General features: G+C 42.1%; 1 protein-coding gene across 2 annotated transcripts in view; it reads left to right on the top strand.

The window, feature by feature from the left end:
• Positions 1–207: 207 nt before the first annotated feature.
• The window catches only part of LOC117529835 (serine/threonine-protein phosphatase with EF-hands 2-like), a 28,946-nt gene continuing 6,879 nt past the window's right edge, over positions 208–22,274 (top strand). Inside the window, exons 1-15 of one of the 2 annotated variants that reach the window (XM_034192706.1) lie at positions 208–580; positions 1,657–1,726; positions 1,813–1,830; positions 1,943–1,951; positions 2,049–2,176; positions 2,290–2,344; positions 2,477–2,652; positions 2,738–2,855; positions 2,959–3,005; positions 5,254–5,420; positions 7,952–7,988; positions 10,796–10,945; positions 11,039–11,386; positions 12,660–12,845; positions 19,850–19,992. In XM_034192706.1, the coding sequence (XP_034048597.1) occupies positions 1,675–1,726; positions 1,813–1,830; positions 1,943–1,951; positions 2,049–2,176; positions 2,290–2,344; positions 2,477–2,652; positions 2,738–2,855; positions 2,959–3,005; positions 5,254–5,420; positions 7,952–7,988; positions 10,796–10,945; positions 11,039–11,386; positions 12,660–12,845; positions 19,850–19,992 (1,634 nt within the window). In that variant the 5' untranslated portion in view covers positions 208–580; positions 1,657–1,674. The remainder of the gene's footprint in view (positions 581–1,656; positions 1,727–1,812; positions 1,831–1,942; positions 1,952–2,048; positions 2,177–2,289; positions 2,345–2,476; positions 2,653–2,737; positions 2,856–2,958; positions 3,006–5,253; positions 5,421–7,951; positions 7,989–10,795; positions 10,946–11,038; positions 11,387–12,659; positions 12,846–19,849; positions 19,993–22,274) is intronic. The other variant, XM_034192707.1, reaches the window with a different exon arrangement.

Consider the following 22,274-nt stretch of genomic DNA (forward strand, 5'->3'; position numbering starts at 1 on the left):
CAGTTATCAGCATGTATCATCAAGCATGAATTATATTTTAACTTCAGTTTGCTGCAGAAGGCAGCAACAACTAAAACTGCATTCTGAGTGCTCCATTCTGAGGATCTGATCTGCTAATCGATATGAATGAATTTTTAATCATCTAACTGGTTGGCACATGATAACAGTGGATGTGTTGAGTCATCACAACCTTCTGTGAAGGCAGCTGCCCTTTAGCAGAGAGTTTATCCGTTCATTTGGCGTAGATGCTCACTGGAGTAATGTTTAATCCTAATCCACTTGCATGTTGTTTTGTTTACGCGGTCGCAGCGCCTGTTCCAGACGCTAGGCTATGATATTTACGAGGCTTAGCCCAGTCTAAGTTTGGGATGTATGACAAAGTGCATCTGCACACAGAGGATGTCCATGTGCAATATAACTGCACTGGGTCATGTGCTGTTTCTGAGAAATGGAAATGAGAGTTAGCGCGTAATTTTTTTTTTGTTTGTTTTTCACACTTTGAAATTGGAACAGTGACGTGGTTTCTTCAAACATACTGAAGAAGTAAGGAAATGGAATGAAAGAGAGGTAAGGTGATCAGGTAAGATCTCTGTAGGACAATGTGCTGGATTGATTTATTTACTGTATTATTATTTGCCTTTTGTCTTTTTCACTGTAAAATAATAATAATAATAATAATAATAATAATAACAACTATTTGTGCAGCACTTTTCATTCACAGATGTATCCCAAAATACTTTATAATTGCCAAATAATTAAAAGCAATAAAACTACTGATAAAATATTTAAAAAACAATGGAGTAATCAAATATACTAGAAGAGAACATCGTTATTAAAATACTGCTACAACATATTCATAATAGAACTTTTTAAAAAATGTTATAAAAGTCAGATTATAAAATAAGTCTTTATTTTCAGATATGCTGATTGCGTCCACTACTAGATGTCTTGATGCAATGTGAGTGAATGAATGAATGAATCTGAATGAATGAATGAATGAATTTGAATGAATACATTTATTCGGCACACACAGACTCAAAATAGCAAAGAAAACCCATAAATAAAGCAATTTAACAATGTACCCATGTGCCCGAAAGGGTGTACGCAAAAGCAAAAGCTTATGAATACCCACCCCTTTAACCAAAAAAATAACAATGTGTATGTATATATATATATATATATATATATATATATATATACATACACACACACACACTGAAAAAAAATGCCACTTTGGATCAACTTAAAAAAATTGATGTAATTTGTTACAGCTAATTTTTTTAGTTTCTCATAATGTATATTTATGATTTTGTAAAGTGATACTAAAATTTCAAAATACAAACATGCACAAACCCAAAAAACAAAACAATGTTTAGGCGCATAGACTCAAAGGCACTTTATCTGGAGCTTTATAAGAGAATATTCTGAAATATTTTAAAGTAATGCACCAAATGTCAATAATAATGCTCCAGCTGCTACGTGAAAACAAATATAGCCACTAATGTAGCATGCTATTTATAAAGCGTATGTTATAAAATACTGACAGTAAAAGAAAATTGGATACATTGTGTTCATTTCTAATTTGTGTTATTACATGACTATTCCAGCAGAGATATCTTCATGTATATAAAAATGTTTTGTTTTGTTTTTTGACAGTGAAAACAGCAAAGGGTCATGGGATGTGGCTTGGCAAAATCCAGTCCTCAGCCCAAGAAATGTGAGAAAGGTACACCCTAAATATAGATTTTATTATTACTGATTTGATTCTTCTTTGCTTGATTAATACAATGTTACTTTGTTGTTTATTTGTAGTGCGCATCTTAGTTCCAGGTAAATATGTTCCATCTCATCTTTGCACAGCTGGATTGGATTTTAAATTATGATGTAGCAGTGTTTGATAACTCTTGCAATCTTTGCTCAAAATTTTATGCAATCTGCGAAGCGGCCACTGGTGAGTCACATGATGCAGGGTAACATTGTGCAGGGAAAGAATGTTTACTTTTTATGATCAGATCCTCCGTTATCTCCTGACATACTTCTTTGTGCAGCAATCAGGGCAGCTCTGTTGATCCAGCGCTGGTACCGTCAGTATGTGGCCCGGCTGGAGATGCGACGCAGGTGCACGTGGAACATCTTCCAGTCGATCGAATATGCAGGTGAACAGGATCAGATCAAGGTGAGGTCAGATGGGTTACAAAAAATCTACCAAGCATATTGAGTTTGCACAAATTTCTTCAATCCTCGAAAATTAGATAAATTACAAATATTTTTTTATCACTGTTTATGCAGCTCTACAAATTCTTTTGCTACCTCATGGACCATTTCACCCCGGCCAGTAATGAAAGTGAGAAACATTTGAATCCTGTTTAACTCAATGAGTTGCAGTTTTTTTCACGCCAAAGATCATCTATGACTGTCTGCTCACTGCTGAGGCTTTCCCTCACTCGCCCAGTTCCCTCTCTGTTTTAAAATACAGGAAATCTGATATCGCACATCTTTCGCGAGAATGAAATCTGTCGGGACGCAGAATGGGAACAATACTTTTGCTATAAGAGCATTGACGTACCGAGCACCTACACCGGCCCTCATCTCACCTTCCCCATGACCTTCTGTGGGCTATCGAAGCTGATGGAGGCCTTCAAGCACAAAGAAGTAGGTACACAGTCGCATAAATCACAGGTCCACACACGCATGTGAGCATAATAGCTGCCTTGATTCATGCTTGTTTTCTTCCCAGCAGCAGCTCCACTCTCGGTATGTTCTGCAGCTTCTCGGAGAAACCTGGACACGTCTAAGAATTCTTCCAAACATCAATCACGTCTCCACCTGCCACACCCAGGAGATCACCATATGTGGTACAAAACGAGCCGTATTTTATTGCTGCGGAAACATTTTTTCACACACTTACTATACCGCCGTTCTTCTTGCTAAATACCAACAATTATGTTTAATTCTCAGGTGATTTACACGGGCAGCTTGAGGATCTGCTGCTGATATTTTATAAGGTACATGTAAAACGATTATGGCACACTGCACACCGACACCAGCGAGTGTGCCGGATGTTCTAAGGTCTGCTCAGTGATGATGTAAATGAATGTAACCAAAGGCACCAATAAGTTACAAGAATTTCCCTTCAGATAAACTATGAAGGTGGATTTGCACAACAAAAGGATCAAATAAATATTCTAAAATTATATTATCTTCATAAAATATGTAGTTTATCTAGAATATATGCTTTTATGTTATTGACATGAAACGACATTTCCAAGAAGCACCTATTAAGGTTACTGCCGTTATGTCTCAGTGGTTCTTTGTTTACTCGGTTGCTTTATGATGCGTTAACTAGCAAATCTGGAAAAGGGACATACAACCCCTGGCAAAAATTATGGAATCACCGGCCTCAGAGGATGTTCATTCAGTTGTTTAATTTTGTAGAAAAAAAAGCAGATCACAGACATGACACAAAACTAAAGTCATTTCAAATGGCAACTTTCTGTCTTTAAGAAACACTATAAGAAATCAAGAAAAAAAGATTGTGGCAGTCAGTAACGGTTACTTTTTTAGACCAAGCAGAGGGAAAAAAAAATATGGAATCACTCAATTCTGAGGAAAAAAGTATGGAATCACCCTGTAAATTTTCATCCCCCAAATTAACACCTGCATCAAATCAGATCTGCTCATTGACATTGACCCTATGCCATGACATTGACCCTATGTGTCTTTTTGCAAGGAATGTTTTTGCAGTTTTTGCTCTATGGCAAGATGCATTATCATCTTGAAAAATGATTTCATCATCCCCAAATATCCTTTCAATTGTCCAAAATATCAATATAAACTTGTGCATTTATTGATGATGTAATGACAGCCATCTCCCCAGTGCCTTTACCTGACATGCAGCCCCATATCATCAATGACTGTGGAAATTTACATGTTCTCTTCAGGCAGTCATCTTTATAAATCTCATTGGAAAGGCACCAAACAAAAGTTCCAGCATCATCACCTTGCCCAATGCAGATTCGAGATTCATCACTGAATATGACTTTCATCCAGTCATCCACAGTCCACAATTGCTTTTCCTTAGCCCATTGTAACCTTGTTTTTTTCTGTTTAGGTGTTAATGATGCCTTTCGTTTAGCTTTTCTGTATGTAAATCCCATTTCCTTTAGGCGGTTTCTTACAGTTCGGTCACAGACGTTGACTCCAGTTTCCTCCCATTTGTTCCTCATTTGTTTTGTTGTGCATTTACGATTTTTGAGACATATTGCTTTAAGTTTTCTGTCTTGACGCTTTGTCTTCCTTGGTCTACCAGTATGTTTGCCTTTAACAACCTTCCCATGTTGTTTGTATTTGGTCCAGAGTTTAGACACAGCTGACTGTGAACCACCAACATCTTTTGCAACATTGCGTGATGATTTACTCTCTTTTAAGAGTTTGATAATCCACTCCTTTGTTTCAATTGACATCTCTCGTGTTGGAGCCATGATTCATGTCAGTCCACTTGGTGCAACAGCTCTCCAAGGTGTGTTCACTCCTTTTTAGATGCAGACTAACGAGCAGATCTGATATGATGCAGGTGTTAGTTTTGGGGATGAAAATTTACAGGGTGATTCCATAATTTTTTCCTCAGAATTGAGTGATTCCATATTTTTTTCCTCTGCTTGGTCTAAAAAAGTAACCATTACTGACTGCCACAATCTTTTTTTCTTGATTTCTTATAGTGTTTCTTAAAGCCAGAAAGTTGCCATTTGAAATGACTTTAGTTTTGTGTCATGTCTGTGATCTGCTTTTTTTCTACAAAATTAAACAACTGAATGAACATCCTCTGAGGCTGGTGATTCCATAATTTTTGCAAGGGGTTGTATAACCCACAATGTACATTAAACATAGGCTAAAAAAACACTTGGTGTTAACACTTGCTCAAATGCTAATGCTAATGGCACCATTAATATTATAATCTTATTGGAATTGTTTACTGATACTAGAAGCCACAAATGCTTTGTTGACTTTGAAGCATATTTTCTCAGATCAATGAAAATATATGCGAAACTCCAGCACAGCTTGTTGCTAATCTGCATATGCACAATGGAAACACATAACTCTGCTCTGTCCTTGGTGTTTTATTATATATTTATGGAACTTGCCTCTTGCTCTTGATGGGTCAGATGTACACACTCGGGCAGCGGTGGAGTTTGTGCTTGTGTTATTTTTAACTAACTGAGTAAGTAATTGCTGTGACATCATTAACCTGCCCAGAATGGTTTGCCTTCATGTGAGAAGCCTTACGTCTTCAATGGGGACTTTGTGGATCGGGGCAGAAACTCCTTAGAGATTCTACTCATCCTCTTTGCCTTCCTGCTGGTCTATCCCAGTGGTGTCCACCTGAACAGAGGGAACCACGAAGATTACATTGTTAACCTGAGGTAGGCTTACAGCGAACACTACTGTTTAATTCATGGATATGATTTGTCTGTATTATTGCTCTCACTGAGATAGTCCATGGGTCAAGCAGGTTTTTGGTACCACTTAAAGTGATGAAACGACACTTAGAATCCAGCCTCAGTGTACCATGGCCTACAAAAAAACGTATTACAGCCATAGCAGGGTGGCAGCTGTAACCAGGTAGGGGTCAATGAAGAATTACACAGAGGTCAAAATCTAAAAATGCTCCAATCATGTTGAAAACTATATCACATTACTTGTCTGATCATAACGATTCCAAAAAGGTATAGTTTGGACTATCTATGACTGAATGTTCTGGAGTTATGGAGTAAAAACAGCAAAAATGGTGACAAAGGTCAATTTCAGTTTGTACATGGGTCAAAAGTTAAAGTTGCTCCAGTTTCAGTAAAAACTGATGCAAATTATTATTTGGGTTAATGGGGTTCTAAAAAGGAATAGTTTGCACCATCTGTCATGCTTAGTAACCCAGTCTCACGGATTGTTGTGATTCAGCAGCACGAAATATACATTAATCTATGAGTTCATCATATTGTCACGAAAGTGCAAAATTTTCATCATGGGAGCACAAATTCATTCTAATTCATTCCGTGATGCCGGCACGTAATTAAAAGTGCAGCAGGGGGGTCGGGGGTGGTTAAGGTTAGGATCAGGGGAAGGAGTAGGGTTAATAATAGTTAGTTTTAAAAAAAACCCCGTCATGAAAATTTGAATCATTTCGTTACAGGAGGACGAAAAGAAAAACGTGAGACTGGGCTGTGCTTAGTTATCATGTTACAGGGTAACATATGTCACGTCACAAATTTTATTACAGAGATTAGAGCATGCCATAGGTATTAAAGGCACTGCGCTGCGGTGGTTTGGGTCATATTTGTCTAATAGATTACAATTTGTTCATGTAAATGGGGAATCTTCTTCACAGACTAAAGTTAATTATGGAGTTCCACAAGGTTCTGTGCTAGGACCAATTTTATTCACTTTATATATGCTTCCCTTAGGCAGTATTATTAGACGGTATTGCTTAAATTTTCATTGTTACGCAGATGATACCCAGCTTTATCTATCCATGAAGCCAGAGGACACACACCAATTAGCTAAACTGCAGGATTGTCTTACAGACATAAAGACATGGATGACCTCTAATTTCCTGCTTTTAAACTCAGATAAAACTGAAGTTATTGTTCTTGGCCCCACAAATCTTAGAAACATGGTGTCTAACCAGATCCTTACTCTGGATGGCATTACCCTGACCTCTAGTAATACTGTGAGAAATCTTGGAGTCATTTTTGATCAGGATATGTCATTCAAAGCGCATATTAAACAAATATGTAGGACTGCTTTTTTGCATTTACGCAATATCTCTAAAATCAGAAAGGTCTTGTCTCAGAGTGATGCTGAAAAACTAATTCATGCATTTATTTCCTCTAGGCTGGACTATTGTAATTCATTATTATCAGGTTGTCCTAAAAGTTCCCTAAAAAGCCTTCAGTTAATTCAAAATGCTGCAGCTAGAGTGCTGACGGGGACTAGAAGGAGAGAGCATATCTCACCCATATTGGCCTCTCTTCATTGGCTTCCTGTTAATTCTAGAATAGAATTTAAAATTCTTCTTCTTACTTATAAGGTTTTGAATAATCAGGTCCCATCTTATCTTAGGGACCTCGTAGTACCATATCACCCCAATAGAGCGCTTCGCTCTCAGACTGCAGGCTTACTTGTAGTTCCTAGGGTTTGTAAGAGTAGAATGGGAGGCAGAGCCTTCAGCTTTCAGGCTCCTCTCCTGTGGAACCAGCTCCCAATTCAGATCAGGGAGACAGACACCCTCTCTACTTTTAAGATTAGGCTTAAAACTTTCCTTTTTGCTAAAGCTTATAGTTAGGGCTGGATCAGGTGACCCTGAACCATCCCTTAGTTATGCTGCTATAGACGTAGACTGCTGGGGGGTTCCCATGATGCACTGTTTCTTTCTCTTTTTGCTCTGTATGCACCACTCTGCATTTAATCATTAGTGATCGATCTCTGCTCCCCTCCACAGCATGTCTTTTTCCTGGTTCTCTCCCTCAGCCCCAACCAGTCCCAGCAGAAGACTGCCCCTCCCTGAGCCTGGTTCTGCTGGAGGTTTCTTCCTGTTAAAAGGGAGTTTTTCCTTCCCACTGTAGCCAAGTGCTTGCTCACAGGGGGTCGTTTTGACCGTTGGGGTTTTACATCATTATTGTATGGCCTTGCCTTACAATATAAAGCGCCTTGGGGCAACTGTTTGTTGTGATTTGGCGCTATATAAAAAAAAAATTGATTGATTGATTGATACAATCCAATGGACGTCAGCCTTGTTTGACCTTTACTATGGAGACCAAACATTCAGCACAGTCAAAACTTTTTATTAATCCTTATATATATATATATATATGAGTCAATTTATTCACTTTTTCAGAACTTTTAGGAAATTGGCAGTGCTACAGTGAAAACTAATGTGTGTTTCTATTGTGTATTACAGATATGGTTTTACTAAAGAAGTTCTAGGAAAATACAGGGTGGGTATTGTACATTATTCTAATTCTACTCTACTCCAATCTATATGAACAACCCACATGCTTGTGGTCATGCTCTGTTTTTATGTTATTTACACTCAACAAAAATATAAACACAACACGTTTGGTTTTGCTCCCATTTTGTATGAGATGAACTCAAAGATCTAAAACTTTTTCCACATACACAATATCACCATTTCCCTCAAATATTGTTCACAAACCAGTCTAAATCTGTGATAGTGAGCACTTCTCCTTTGCTGAGATAATCCATCCCACCTCACAGGTGTGCCATATCAAGATGCTGATTAGACACCATGATTAGTGCACAGGTGTGCCTTAGACTGTCCACAATAAAAGGCCACTCTGAAAGGTGCAGTTTTATCACACAGCACAATGCCACAGATGTCGCAAGATTTGAGGGAGCGTGCAATTGGCATGCTGACAGCAGGAATGTCAACCAGAGCTGTTGCTCGTGTATTGAATGTTCATTTCTCTACCATAAGCCGTCTCCAAAGGCGTTTCAGAGAATTTGGCAGTACATCCAACCAGCCTCACAACCGCAGACCACGTGTAACCACACCAGCCCAGGACCTCCATATCCAGCATGTTCACCTCCAAGATCGTCTGAGACCAGCCACTCAGACAGCTGCTGAAACAATCGGTTTGCATAACCAAAGAATTTCTGCACAAACTGTCAGAAACCATCTCAGGGAAGCTCATCTGCATGCTCGTCGTCCTCATCGGGGTCTCGACCTGACTCCAGTTCGTCGTCGTAACCGACTTGAGTGGGCAAATGCTCACATTCGCTGGCGTTTGGCATGTTGGAGAGGTGTTCTCTTCACAGATGAATCCCGGTTCACACTGTTCAGGGCAGATGGCAGACAGCGTGTGTGGCGTCGTGTGGGTGAGCAGTTTTCTGATGTCAGTGTTGTGTATCGAGTGGCCCATGGTGGCGGTGGGGTTATGGTATGGGCAGGCATCTGTTATGGACAAAGAACACAGGTGCATTTTATTGATGGCATTTTGAATGCACAGAGATACCGTGACGAGATCCTGAGGCCCATTGTTGTGCCATACATCCAAGAACATCACCTCATGTTGCAGCAGGATAATGCACGGCCCCATGTTGCAAGGATTTGTACACAATTCTTGGAAGCTGAAAATGTCCCAGTTCTTGCATGGCCGGCATACTCACCAGACATGTCACCCATTGAGCATGTTTGGGATGCTCTGGACCGGCGTATACGACAGCGTGTACCAGTTCCTGCCAATATCCAGCACCTTCGCACAGCCATTGAAGAGGAGTGGGCCAACATTCCACAGGCCACAACTGACAACCTGATCAACTCAATGCGAAGGAGATGTGTTGCACTGCATGAGGCAAATAGTGGTCACACCAGATACTGACTGGTATCCCCCCCAATAAAACAAAACTGCACCTTTCAGAGTGGCCTTTTATTGTGGGCAGTCTAAGGCACACCTGTGCACTAATCATGGTGTCTAATCAGCATCTTGATATGGCACACCTGTGAGGTGGGATGGATTATCTCAGCAAAGGAGAAGTGCTCACTATCACAGATTTAGGCTGGTTTGTGAACAATATTTGAGGGAAATGGTGATATTGTGTATGTGGAAAAAGTTTTAGATCTTTGAGTTCATCTCATACAAAATGGGAGCAAAACCAAAAGTGTTGCGTTTATATTTTTGTTGAGTAACCCTTCTGTTTTTATGTTATTTAAGCCAAAAATTTATAAATGAAAATTCAAAATTGATTAGTTTTTTCTTTTCATTTTTTTCATTTTGAGAATTGTGGATTGGATTGGATGACTGTCCTGTAAAAACAACATCTATAAAACATGCCATAAAGCAAATTTTTTGCATGATTTGCCAGATGATACCCAATCAGAGTGGTTGAACCATCCTAGGGGCCCATCAGCACGGTTTTCACTGCTAATACTATGGGGATTGTAAAAGAAGACCAACATACATTATTAACTTTATTTGTAAGTTTGTTTCACTTTTATAGCTGTAATTTCAAAGGGGTTTCAAAAAGCCATTATTAATTTGTTGTAATAATCAGTTTTAATACTAATTTTCAAGTCTCCCATGAGGTACTCTATCTCCATTGGTCCTGAAAATCGCATTATCTTCACTCAAGCAAGTAATTTGGTTAAACAGCAACACAATGAGCCACTAAGGTTGAATCCTAGTAATGGTACTGGGATGTGTTAACTGGTTAACTGTGGGTTAATTTCATTTTCCTGCAGAAAAATTTCCTGGACTTTTGATTAAAAAAAGCTTCTTTTGGTTGCTTGAGGTCACTATAGTTCATTTGATAGGGATCTGCATGATGATTTGGTACAAGTTTTAAGCCAGATGCCTCCCTGATACAACCTCAGATTTTTCTATGGAGAACTGGCCACAGGATGCTCCCACACAAAAAAGTTTTATTTAGCAAAATGGAAAGTTTCAGGCAACCTGCCGGCAGGTTGCACCACAGGTAGCTTTGAACCAGGGATCTTCTGTTTGGGAAGCAAGCAAACTAACCACTTGTGCTACCATGCTGCCCTGTACAGCTGGCTGACAAAATACTAAAAATATCATATGCATTGAAAAAACTAAAATACTTTTGTCTACCTGGTTTTCAGTTGCCCTGCGATAGACTGGCATCCTGTCAAGGGTGTACTCTGCCTCTCCCCCAGTAACCGCCAGGATAGGCTCTGGCTCCCTTGTAACCCTTCATTGGAATAAGTGGGTGTAGAAAATGAATGACTCGTTGTCACTCACAGTAAACTTGACTTGGTCTGCAGGCTCATGGCAAGAAGATCTTAAAACTTCTTCAAAAGATCTTCAGCTGGCTGCCTCTGGCCACAGTGATCGACCAGAAGGTGCTGATTGTGCACGGAGGAATCTCTGACACAACAGACCTTGATACAATTACCAAAGTGGACAGACACAAAGTGAGCATGGCTCAGTTCAGCAAACTTTGCAGAAATCTCCATAAGTCCAACTGTGTATGTTTGTATTCACTGTACGCCCTTCTGTTTGTGCAGTACGTGTCGGCCCTCAGGCCACCTATGCAGAACCATAAGGGGCAAAATGGTGGGAAATCTCAGATGATAAACAACAGTAATGACAGTACCAGAGGACCAGTAGAAGTTCACCGCCGAGTGCGTTCTCTGGGTAATTACACCTTGCGTCACAGCGACAACCTCCCGTGTCACTCACTCCACAACCTGCCCACGAGCAATCAGCTAAGCTGGTCAGTGGAAGAGGAGCTAAAGAGGAGACGCAGACAGGCTGGGTTTTGCCAGTCCTATGGGGAACTGAAGAAAGATGACCTTGACTCCGACCCAGAGCCAGGAGAAACAACAGACACAGATGAACATGAATGGAAACAAGTAAGAATATGACGCAAATACATGTTAACATCACTGATAGCAATTACGGTTGCCTAGATGTCGTTTGGACTTTCTCTAGTTTGGGTACTGTCATGGCTGAGAAGTTACTTGTCAGGACGATTGCAGGATGGTTATTATAACAGCATGATATATGACTATTCAACAATTAATTATAGGGTACCTCAAGGTTCTGTTATGGGTCCATTATTATTCTGTGTTTATGTGACACTTTTATGTCTCAGATGTTACATTGTGTAATTGACTTCCAGTGTAGATGACTTGCAGATGTTCACACCTATCAATACAGGTGATGTGTCTCACACTGCAAAACTGGGGACTTGTCTTGTCTATCCACAATGAAAAACTGGATGCCTTCTACTTTTTTACTTTAGAAAACAAAGAAGACATATGAAGATTGTTGATCTGGATAGACAGAGACAACATTATGATAATTTAACACTGTTGCTGGGTATGTCAGGGTGGACTTAAAGTTCTGTTAATATACAGCTGTGTTGGTTCAGCTTCATGTATCACAGGTAGTCGGCAAGATGTATGTCCTTATGGTTCAGAAGACAACAGCAGGTGCTAGAGCAGTTTCATTTCATGTGCTGATGCTGTGGAACAGTCTACTGACTGTAATTAGGCTTTCAAGTTTATTTTTAAAATTTTTACTTTTATTATTTATTTTTTTTAAATAATGGGGTTTCAAATGTTGCCTTATTCAAATTTCAAATTCAAATTTATTAATTTATTTAGCGCCAGCTCACGATAAAATCGCCTCAAGGCGCTTCACACAATACAACACGGAAAAACAGAACAAATTGAGTTAAAAGATTAAAAACATGATAAAAAGCAAAACCATCAAAAGTACAAAGAATAAAAGCCTTATTGTTTCTTTCTGTCCTTTATCATCCAAAGCACTTTGTATTTAAATTTGAAAGTGTTTTATAAATAAATTACAATGATTAATTATTAAAACCCCCTTTTTCCAGCCTACTTTTTTGCTCAATCATTCTTACAAACAATGCAAAAACAAATCATTAAAGCTGTCTTTTTCAAATTGTGAATTTCTACATCTTAGGATACATTAGATATTACTGTTAAAACCCAAATTTATAGTTTTATTTTGGAGTTCAACAGAGCCATTCACAAAAATACAATTCTAAATAAACAGGATCATTTCCACATCATTAATATCAAACTGTTTCATCTGGGATTATTGATTGATTTGCTTCATTATTTATTTTTAACTATCATGAATTTGTGTTCTCAGATTGTGGATGTGTTGTGGAGTGATCCCATGCCCCAAAATGGCTGCATTCCCAATGAGGTGAGGGGTGGAGGCTGTTACTGGGGCCCAGATGTCACTGAGGAAGTGCTGAGAAGACATAACCTCCAGCTCCTCATTCGCTCTCATGAGTGCAAACAGGATGGTTATGAGTTCTGCCACAATCGCAGGGTAAGTGTAATAAGAGACTGTTGTGATTTCCCAACACTCATTAGTGCTTGGGTGGGAGACCTGAGAGACAATGTGTGCTGGAAGATAGTGGCCGATCCCTCTCATCCAGGACACAAACTTTTTGTCACCCTCCCCTCTGGCAGACGGCTGACGTCCATCAGGACTAAAACCTCAAGACACAAAAACAGCTTCTTTCCGTCCACAGCTAGACTAATAAATAATGTCCCCATGGTGACCCCAGTGGTGGCATGTTCCTCTGAGAAGACTTTACTGTACTGTCCTACTGGATCGGTTTCTTTCAGCATTAGGTGGACGCTCCTGCTGAGATGTTCAACAGCTCTGATGCCAGGGTTCTAGTGGCTGATCCAACAGTCAGCTGTGAACCCAAAAATGTAAGTGAGATTGCATTGCAAAGGTGGTGAAACAGTTGAGGATGGCAAAAGCTGCAAGGATCTGTAGTACTGGGACCTCAAGAAAGAAGGAGATGCTGCAGTCCTGGCAGTGCAAACAACCTTTGCTTCTATCTGGGAGCCTGGTATCAAACCAAGGGCTTGTTGTCCATCTCTGGAATGTAAATGCTGATCACCTGGATTGCATCAACTACAGGGGCATTCCACTGCTGTCTTTGGTGAGCAGGGTATTTTCAAGGGTGACTGAGTCAAAGTTACTTACACCTCAGTGATCAGACCAGTCTGATTTCACACCCAAGAAGTTGAAATTTGATGGCATCTTATCTCTGTTAGTACTCACTGCACACAAGCATGAGTATAAGTAGTGGTTCTATGTAGGGCTATTCTGTAGGATAACCTGAGAGTTTGAGGAATCCCCACTAAGATGCTGGACAGCAAAGTTGGCTTATACACAAGTTCTGTGAATGTTTTTCTGAGTGGGGGCAGAGTCTCTGTATGCTTCATAGTGATTCTGGTGTTTATCAGGGATGTGTTCTAATTCCTACTCTGTTCAGTATTGCATGGACCAGCTGTTGGGTAGGACTGTGGAGTCAAGCGACTTCTGAGTCCAGTGCCTTTTTTGGGGATCTTGTCTTTGTGGTTGATGAAGTGATCATTGTGGAATCAAAGGATGCCCCGAATGCACGTTTGTGACTGTCCTAGATCAAAACTAAAATCCAGCTCCTAATGACTTCCTGGACTCAACCTTCGGAAATCAATTTGTTTGTTTTGAAAGACTTGAACTTGATGAAAGATACTTTTTGGCACTTACCTCAGCAAAGACACTGAGGTCTCTTGAACCTTGGCCTTTGGGATCAAGAGACACTTGAGGAAAGCTAGGTCTCTGGTCAGATGTGCTTGCCACTGCAGATATTTATGCAAATTAATTAAGGTCCAGGTTTTTGGTTCCTGGTGCTCTTACTCTATGGTTGTGAAACTTGGGTTATCACCAGTGACCTAGGTACCTGGTGATAGGTCTTTCCAGAAGATCCATGAAATGACTTCATGTCAAACAAGTGGTTACTTATGGGATACAACTTAGGGCATATGTGGAACGCAACTTATTATGAAGAAACATCAGCTACACCACTGTGGCCATGTGGCATGTTTCTGTGGATGATCCAGTGCTTAAGTATCTCAGTTCTGAAGATTCCACCAACTGGAAAAGCCAAGCGATATGCCCACATATGACTATGACAGATGGTTACATTCAACAGGCAGTGATGTCTGTGTGAGTGGTTGCCAGCCAGGACCCAGGGAAACTGATAAATGAAGGAAGAACCTTTTTACCTTTTAAATGGTATTGCTAAGAAAGACTTTAAAGCAAAAGGGCCTTTCAAATGTCACAAAACAGAAAATTTAGTTTCTACCAAAATCCAAGCATTATAATGTAGCCTTATTTTTGTAACAGCCATCCATTTTCTTTCGCTTTATCCGGAGTCGGGTCGCGGGGGCAGCAGCTCAAGCAAAGTCGCCCAGACCTCCCGATCCACACACACCTCCCCCAGCTCCTCCGGGGGAACCCCAAGGCGTTCCCAAGCCAGCCGAGAGATGTAGTCCCTCCAGCGTGTCCTGGGTCTTCCCCGGGGCCTCCTCCCAATGGGACGTGCCCAGAACACCTCTCCAGCGAGGCGTCCAGGGGGCATTCAGAAAAGATGCCCAAGCCACCTCAACAGACTCCTTTCGACGTGGAGGAGCAGCGGCTCGACTCCGAGCTCCTCACCCTATCTCTAAGGGAGCGCCCAGCCACCCTGCGGAGGAAACGCATCTCGGCCGCTTGTACTCACGATCTCGTTCTTTTGGTCATGAACCAAATCTCATGACCATAGGTGAGAATTGGAACGTAGATCGATCGGTAAATCGAGAGCTTTGCCCCCCTACTCAGCTCTCTCTTCACTAAGATGGTCCAATACAGCGACTGCATCACTGCAGATGCTGCACCAATCAGTCTATCGATCTCACGCTCTATCCGTCCCTCACTCATGAACAAGACCCCGAGATACTTAAACTCCTGCACTTGAGGCAAGGACACTCCACCGACCTGAAGAGGGCAAAGCACCTTTTTCCAGTCAAGAACCATGGCCTCGGATTTGGAGGTGCTGATTTTCATCCCGGACGCTTCACACTCGGCTGCAAACCGCCCCAGTGCACGCTGAAGGTCCTGATTTGATGAAGCCAACAGAACCACATCGTCCGCAAACAGCAGAGATGAGATTCTGTGGTTCCCAAACCAGACCCCCTCTACACACTGGCTGCGCCTAGAAATTCTGTCCATAAACATAATGAACAGAACCAGTGACAAAGAGCACCCCTGGCGGAGGCTAACGTGCACTGGAAACAAGTTTGACTTACTACCGGCAATGCGAACCAAGCTCCTGCTGCGGTCGTACAGGGACCAGATAGCCCTTAGCAAAGGACCCTGGACCCCATACTCCCGGAGCACCCCCCACAGGGTGCCCCGAGGGACACGGTCGCACGCCTTCTCCAGATCCACAAAACACATGTGGACTGGTTGGGCGAACTCCCATGAACCCTCGAACACCTGATGGAGCGTGTAGAGCTGGTCCAGTGTGCCGCGACCAGGACAAAAACCACACTGCTCCTCCTGAATCCGAGGTTCGACCATCGGTCGAATTCTCCGCTCCAGTACTCTGGAATAGACCTTACCGGGGAGGCTGAGGAGTGTGATCCCCCTATAGTTGGAGTACACCCTCCAGTCCCCCTTCTTAAACAGAGGGACCACCACCCCGGTCTGCCAATCCAGAGGCACTGTCCCCAATCGCCACGCGATGTTGCAGAGGCATGTCAGTCAAGACAGTCCCACAACATCCAGAGACTTAAGGTACTCAGGATGGATTTCATCCATCCCAGGAGCCTTGCCACGGAGGAGCTTTCTAACCACCTCGGTGACTTCGGCCTGGGTAATGGATGAGTCCGCCTCTGAGTCCCCAGTCTCTGCTTCCTCTTCGGAAGACGTGACGATGGGATTGAGGAGATCCTTGAAGTATTCCTTCCACAGCCCGACAACATCCCCAGTCAGGGTCAACAGCTCCACACCCGCACCGTAAACAGTGCTGGTGGAGAGCTGCTTCCACCTACTGAGGTGTCGGACGGTTTGCCAGAATCTCTTCGAGGCCGACCGGTAGTCCTCCTCCATGGCCTCCCCGAACTCGTCCCAGACCCGAGTTTTTGCCTCTGTGACCACACGGGCTGCGGCACGCTTGGCCTGCCGGTACCTATCAGCTGCCTCCAGGGTCCTACCTACCAACAAAGATAAGTAAGACTCCTTCTTCAGCTTGACGGCATCCCTTACTTCCGGCGTCCACCACCGGGTTTTGGGATTGCCACCGCGACAGGCACCAGAGACCTTGCGACCACAGCTATGAGCAGCCGCATCGACAATGGACGTGGAGTACATGGTCCACTTGGACTCCATGTCTCCAACCTCCCCCGGGATCTGGGAGAAGCTCTCCCAGAGGTGGGAGTTGAAGACCTCGCTGACAGAGGGTTCCGCCAGTCGTTCCCAGCAGACCCTCACGATATGTTTGGGCCTGCCAGGTCTGACCGGCTTCCTCCCTTCCCAGCGGATCCAACTCACCACCAGGTGGTGATCGGTCGACAGCTCTGCCCCTCTCTTCACTCGAGTGTCTGACACACGTGGCCGAAGGTTAGATGATACGACTACAAAGTCGATCATCGACCTCCAGCTCAGGGTGTCCTGGTGCCACGTGCAGTTATGGACACCCTTGTGCTCGAACATGGTGTTCGTGATGGGCAAACTGTGACTAGCACAGAAGTCCAACAACTGAACACCACTCGGGTTCAGATCGGGGAGGCCGTGCTTCCCGATCACCCCCCTCCAGGTCTCATTCTCGCCGCCCACGTGGGCGTTAAAATCCCCCAGGAGAACAATGGAGTCCCCAGTTGGAGCGCTATCTAGTACCCCTCCCAGGGACTCCAAGAAGGTCGGGTACGCTGCACTGTCGCTCGGCCTGTAGGCCGAGACAACAGTGAGAGACCTGTCCCCGACCCAAAGGCGTAGGGACGCGACCCTCTCGTTCACTGGAGTGAACTCCAGCACATGGCGACTGAGCTGGGGAGCAATAAGCAATGCGACCCCAGCTCTCCGCCTCTCCACGTGGGCAATGCCAGAAAAATGAAGCATCCAGCCCCTCTCCAGGAGTTGGGTACCAGAGCCCAAGCTGTGCGTGGAGGTGAGCCCGACTATCTCTAGTCGGTATCTCTCAACCTCCCGCACAAGCTCAGGCTCCTTTCCCCCCCAGCGAGGTGACATTCCACGTCCCAACAGCCAGGGGCTGTAAGTATGGACCAGGCCGCCGGGCCACCCGCCCTCAACCGCCACCCAATCCTCTCTGCACCCGACCCCATGGCCCCCTCTGCAGGTGGTGAACCCACAGGAGGGTGGGCCCATGTCGCTCTTTCGGGCTGAGCCCGGCCGGGCCCCATGGGCTAAGGCCCGACCACCAGGCGCTCGCACGCGAGCCCCAGCCCCAGGCCTGACTCCAGGCCTGGGGTTGGGGTTTTTGTAACATTTTGCAAAATTACATGTTATTTTAATGAAGGGGACATATTTAGCAGGGGAAGTTTCATAGTGAATAATGTCTTTTCTTTCATTGCTGTGATGCAGACAAACTACAGGAGGATGTCTGTTTGCCCAAGTTTGAGGTTTGAGATTATCTGTGACCCATCTTACATTAACATCCATAAGATTTCATTTAATCACTTCCCAATCTACCAGATGTTGGTCATAGCATCTGATCCCTTGAATTTCTCCCCCCCAGGGGTTGAAATTCTAAATTGTATCCAGAGAACATGAATTTTGATCATATTGGCAATATCACATTATGAACCTATCTAAAAATGCTCAAGAATAAAATTATAGTGGTGCCAAAGAAAATTGTTTTTATGACTGTGGTACTATACAGTGCGGCCAAAAAGTATTTAGTTAGTCCCTGATTGTGCAAGTTCTCCTAGGAAAGATGACAGAGGTCTGTAATTTTCATCATAGGTACACTTCATCTATGAGAGACAAAATGAGAAAAAAAAATCCAGGATATCACATTGTAGGATTTTTAAAGAATTTATTTGTAAATTATGGTGGAAAATAAGTATTTGGTCAACCACAAACAAGCAAGATTTCTGGCTCTCACAGACCTGTAACTTCTTCTTTAAGAAGCTCTTCTGTCCTCCATCTGTTACCTGTATTAGTGGCACCGGTTGGAACTCATTATCTGTATAAAAGACATCTATCCACAGCCTCAAACAGTCAGACTCCAAACTCAACCATGGCTAAGACCAAATAGCTGCCGAAGGACACCAGGCTGGGAAGAGTGAATCTACAATAGTCAAGCAGGTTGGTGTGAATAAATCAGCTGTGGGAGCAATTGTAAGAAAATGGAAGACATACAAGACCATTGATAATCTCCCTCGATGTGGGGCTCCCCACAAGATGTCATCCCCAGGGGGGCAAAATGATCATGAGAACGGTGAACAAAAATCCCAGAACTACATGGAGGGACCTGATGAATGACCTGCAGAGAGCTTGGACCAAAGTAACAAAGGCTACACACTACGCAGAGAGGGACTCAAATCCTGCAGTGCCAGGCGTGTCCCCCTGCTTAAGCCAGTACGTGTCTAGGCCTGTCTGAAGTTTGCCAGATAGCATATGGATGATCCAGAAGAGGATTGGGAGAATATCATGTGGTCAGATTTTCATAAAAACTCAACTCATCGTGTTTGGAGGAAGAAGAATGCTGAGTTGCATTCCAAGAACACCATATCTACTGTGAAGCATGGGGGTGGAAACATCATGCTTTGGGGCTGTTTTTCTGCAAAGGGGACAGGATGACTGATCCGTGTTAAGGGAAGAATGAACATGGCCATGTATCATGAGATTTTAAGACAAAACCTCCTTCCATCAGTGAGAGCATTGAAGATGTAACGTGGCTGGGTCTTCCAGTATGACAATGATCCCAAAGACACCGCTCGGGCAACGAAGGAGTGGCTCAGTAAAAAGCATTTCAAGATCCTGGAGTGGCCAAGCCAGTCTCCAGGCCTCAACCCCATAGAAAATTTGTTGAGGGAGTTGAAAGTCTGTGTTACCCAGCGACAGCCCCAAAACATCACTGCTCTAGAGGAGATCTGCATGGAGGAATGGTCCAAAATACTAGCTACAGTGTGTGCAAACCTGGTGAAGACTTACAGGAAATGTCTGACCTCTGTCATTGCCAACAAAGATTATGTTACAAAGTATTAAGTTGAATTCTTGTTATTGACCAAATACTTATTATTAAAAATACTTATTACTTAATTACTTAAAAGTAAGTAATTATTATTATTATTAAAATTACAGACCTCTCTCATCTTTCTAAGTAGGAGAACTTGCACAATCAGGGACTGACTAAATACTTTTGTACCCCACTGTACGTTTAAGGTCATGAAAATATCAGCTCAGCTACAACCCTCAATCAGACTTTAATAAATTTAGTTACATGGTATATGTCTCAGCAAGTTTCTGATTTGTGCTTTGTGCAGGTGTTAACAATATTTTCAGCATCTAACTACTACGAGGTTGGCAGCAACAGAGGAGCCTACATCAGAATGGGCCCTGATCTGGTCCCTCACTTCATTCAGTACCAGGCCAGCCAAACGTGCAGAGAACTCACTCTGAGACAAAGGTAGAAATGAAGTCATTTACAGGATGGAATGGAAAAAAGAGAATTACAACAATAAAGGAACCCCACACAGTCACCCACCCCAACTTTTTTAAACAGCGAATACACCAAAAACACATTAAAAAAAAAAAAAAAAAAAGCCAGTTACAAGCGTGTTTTGTGACAGTTGTCCTCCCGGATAGAAAATCAGCCCAATGCAAGTTCCTTTCCCCAGCCAAAGCCAGTATGTGAACTGAGACAATGCTGATGAAGTGTCTTGTCCAAGAACAAACAGATAGCAGGTAGGAAGAGGAACCTTTAGCGTCATTGCACATACATGAATACATACAACAAAATTTGTCCTCTGCATTTAACCCATCTTAATTACAGTTACACACAATCCAACCACTAGGAGCAGTAGGCAGCCACAGTCTGGTGCCCGGGGAAGGAATCGCGGGACATTCTTGCTGTGAGGCAGCAGTGCTAACCGCTGAGCCAGCATGCTGCCTGAGCTAGCAAGACTACATATTGGTAGCCCAACACCTTATCCCAAATTATTTAGTCATTTATTACATGAAAATAATGCATTTTTAACTTTTAACAAGATAAAAAAAACTGCCAGTGGAACAAATGTAATTTCATTTTTAAAAATGTCTTAAAATAAAGTGTTGAAATTAACTAATTAAATAATTAAATTTATATAATTAAATAATAAACTAATTTTGAGCTTTATTTTACTAGCATTTGGAAGTGTTACTTTTTTTCTTTTTTTTTACAAAGCAGGGGTGGTGGCCAAGTGGTTAATGCGCTTGGTTTCAGTTCGGAAGGTTCTGGGTTCAAATCCCACCCCTGCCACATTTCTCAGGAAGGGCATCCGGCGTAAAACCTGTGCCAAATCAACATGCAGATCCACCTTGGATTTGCTGGCGACCCCGAGTGCAAACAAGGGAGCAGCCGAAGGGACTTACTTACTTTTTTTTTTACAAACAAAGCAGCACCTTAAAAGTCTTATGGTGAGTCAAAAAGCATCTTTCATCTCAAATATGACTCGAAACAATGTTTCTAGAAGATTTAAGATGTACTAGCGTGTTGCCCATTGGGATCCACGGGCTCTAGATTGGGTAGTGTTTATAAAATAGTTAGCTGACATTTTTCAAGGGTGGTAATAAATTATGCAAAGTTTCTAGAATGATTTGGAATAGTGTGTGAGACCAGAATGTTTTTAGAACCTTAGACCTCACCAATTCTTAGAAGAACTCAACTCTTATATTTCCTGTTAATTATGTATTTTTTTTAAATGGTAATTTATTGTTGTAATGTATTTATAAATTGTTTAGGTTCTTGTTATCATACACACTATCATTATTATTTTATTTTATTATTCCTTCTATTTTGTCATTTGATTTTTAAATGGACCACAATGGAAATAAATGTTTTCACTTTCATGTGTGATCCATGTATTTTTAACATATTTATAATTAGATTATGTGCTTACATTGAATAAAATCATGCACGCACACACACACATGCATGTACGCAGTACACAGATGCCACTTCGCTTTTAAGATATAGATGATTTACCACCCCCTGCTGGAATGGCATATGAGTCCAAAATGAAATTAGCAGTGTCCATTGTTCACTTCTGTTAGCTAATATCTGTAGCTTCTCCAAAAATATTAGTCCTATCAATGTTCCGTTTGGCGGTGTTCATCCTTGACCCAAAATACATAAGCATAATCAACAGCAAATGTCAGCTCTCCACAGTTTATCCATGATTGAAGTTATACATATGCACGCATGCACAGCTTTTAGTTTTTTCTGCATTCTGCCGCAAGCAAGTGCTTTTATTTGGAGACACCCACAAACAGTCATGGTGGCAGAAGACATCAAACGCAATACAGCTTTCACTCATGGTAACAGCAACAATTGAACTACAATAATACAATAAATTAATAACACTAACAACACTGTTAAGCTAACATGAACCACAATAACAACATTTAAAACCAAAAAACCCTGAACTCCCATGGTGCATTGCAGCACAATGTCTATTGTTCACTGCTGTTAGCGAATATTGCTAATTTCTCCAAAAATATTTGTCCTATCAACTTTCCTTTTTTGCAGCGTTCATCCTTGACCCAAAATACATAAGCATACCAAACGGCAAATGTCAGCTCTTCCCAGTTTCTCCATGGTCTAAACCATACCCACACACACACACATCCATGCACACAGAGGCCACTTGGCTATTATAATGTAGATTATCTATCAACAAGTCTTTATATCCACCTGAAATTTTATTTAAG

Source organism: Thalassophryne amazonica, chromosome 17 (assembly GCF_902500255.1).
Source record: "Thalassophryne amazonica chromosome 17, fThaAma1.1, whole genome shotgun sequence".
NCBI classification, from domain to species: Eukaryota; Metazoa; Chordata; class Actinopteri; order Batrachoidiformes; family Batrachoididae; genus Thalassophryne; species Thalassophryne amazonica.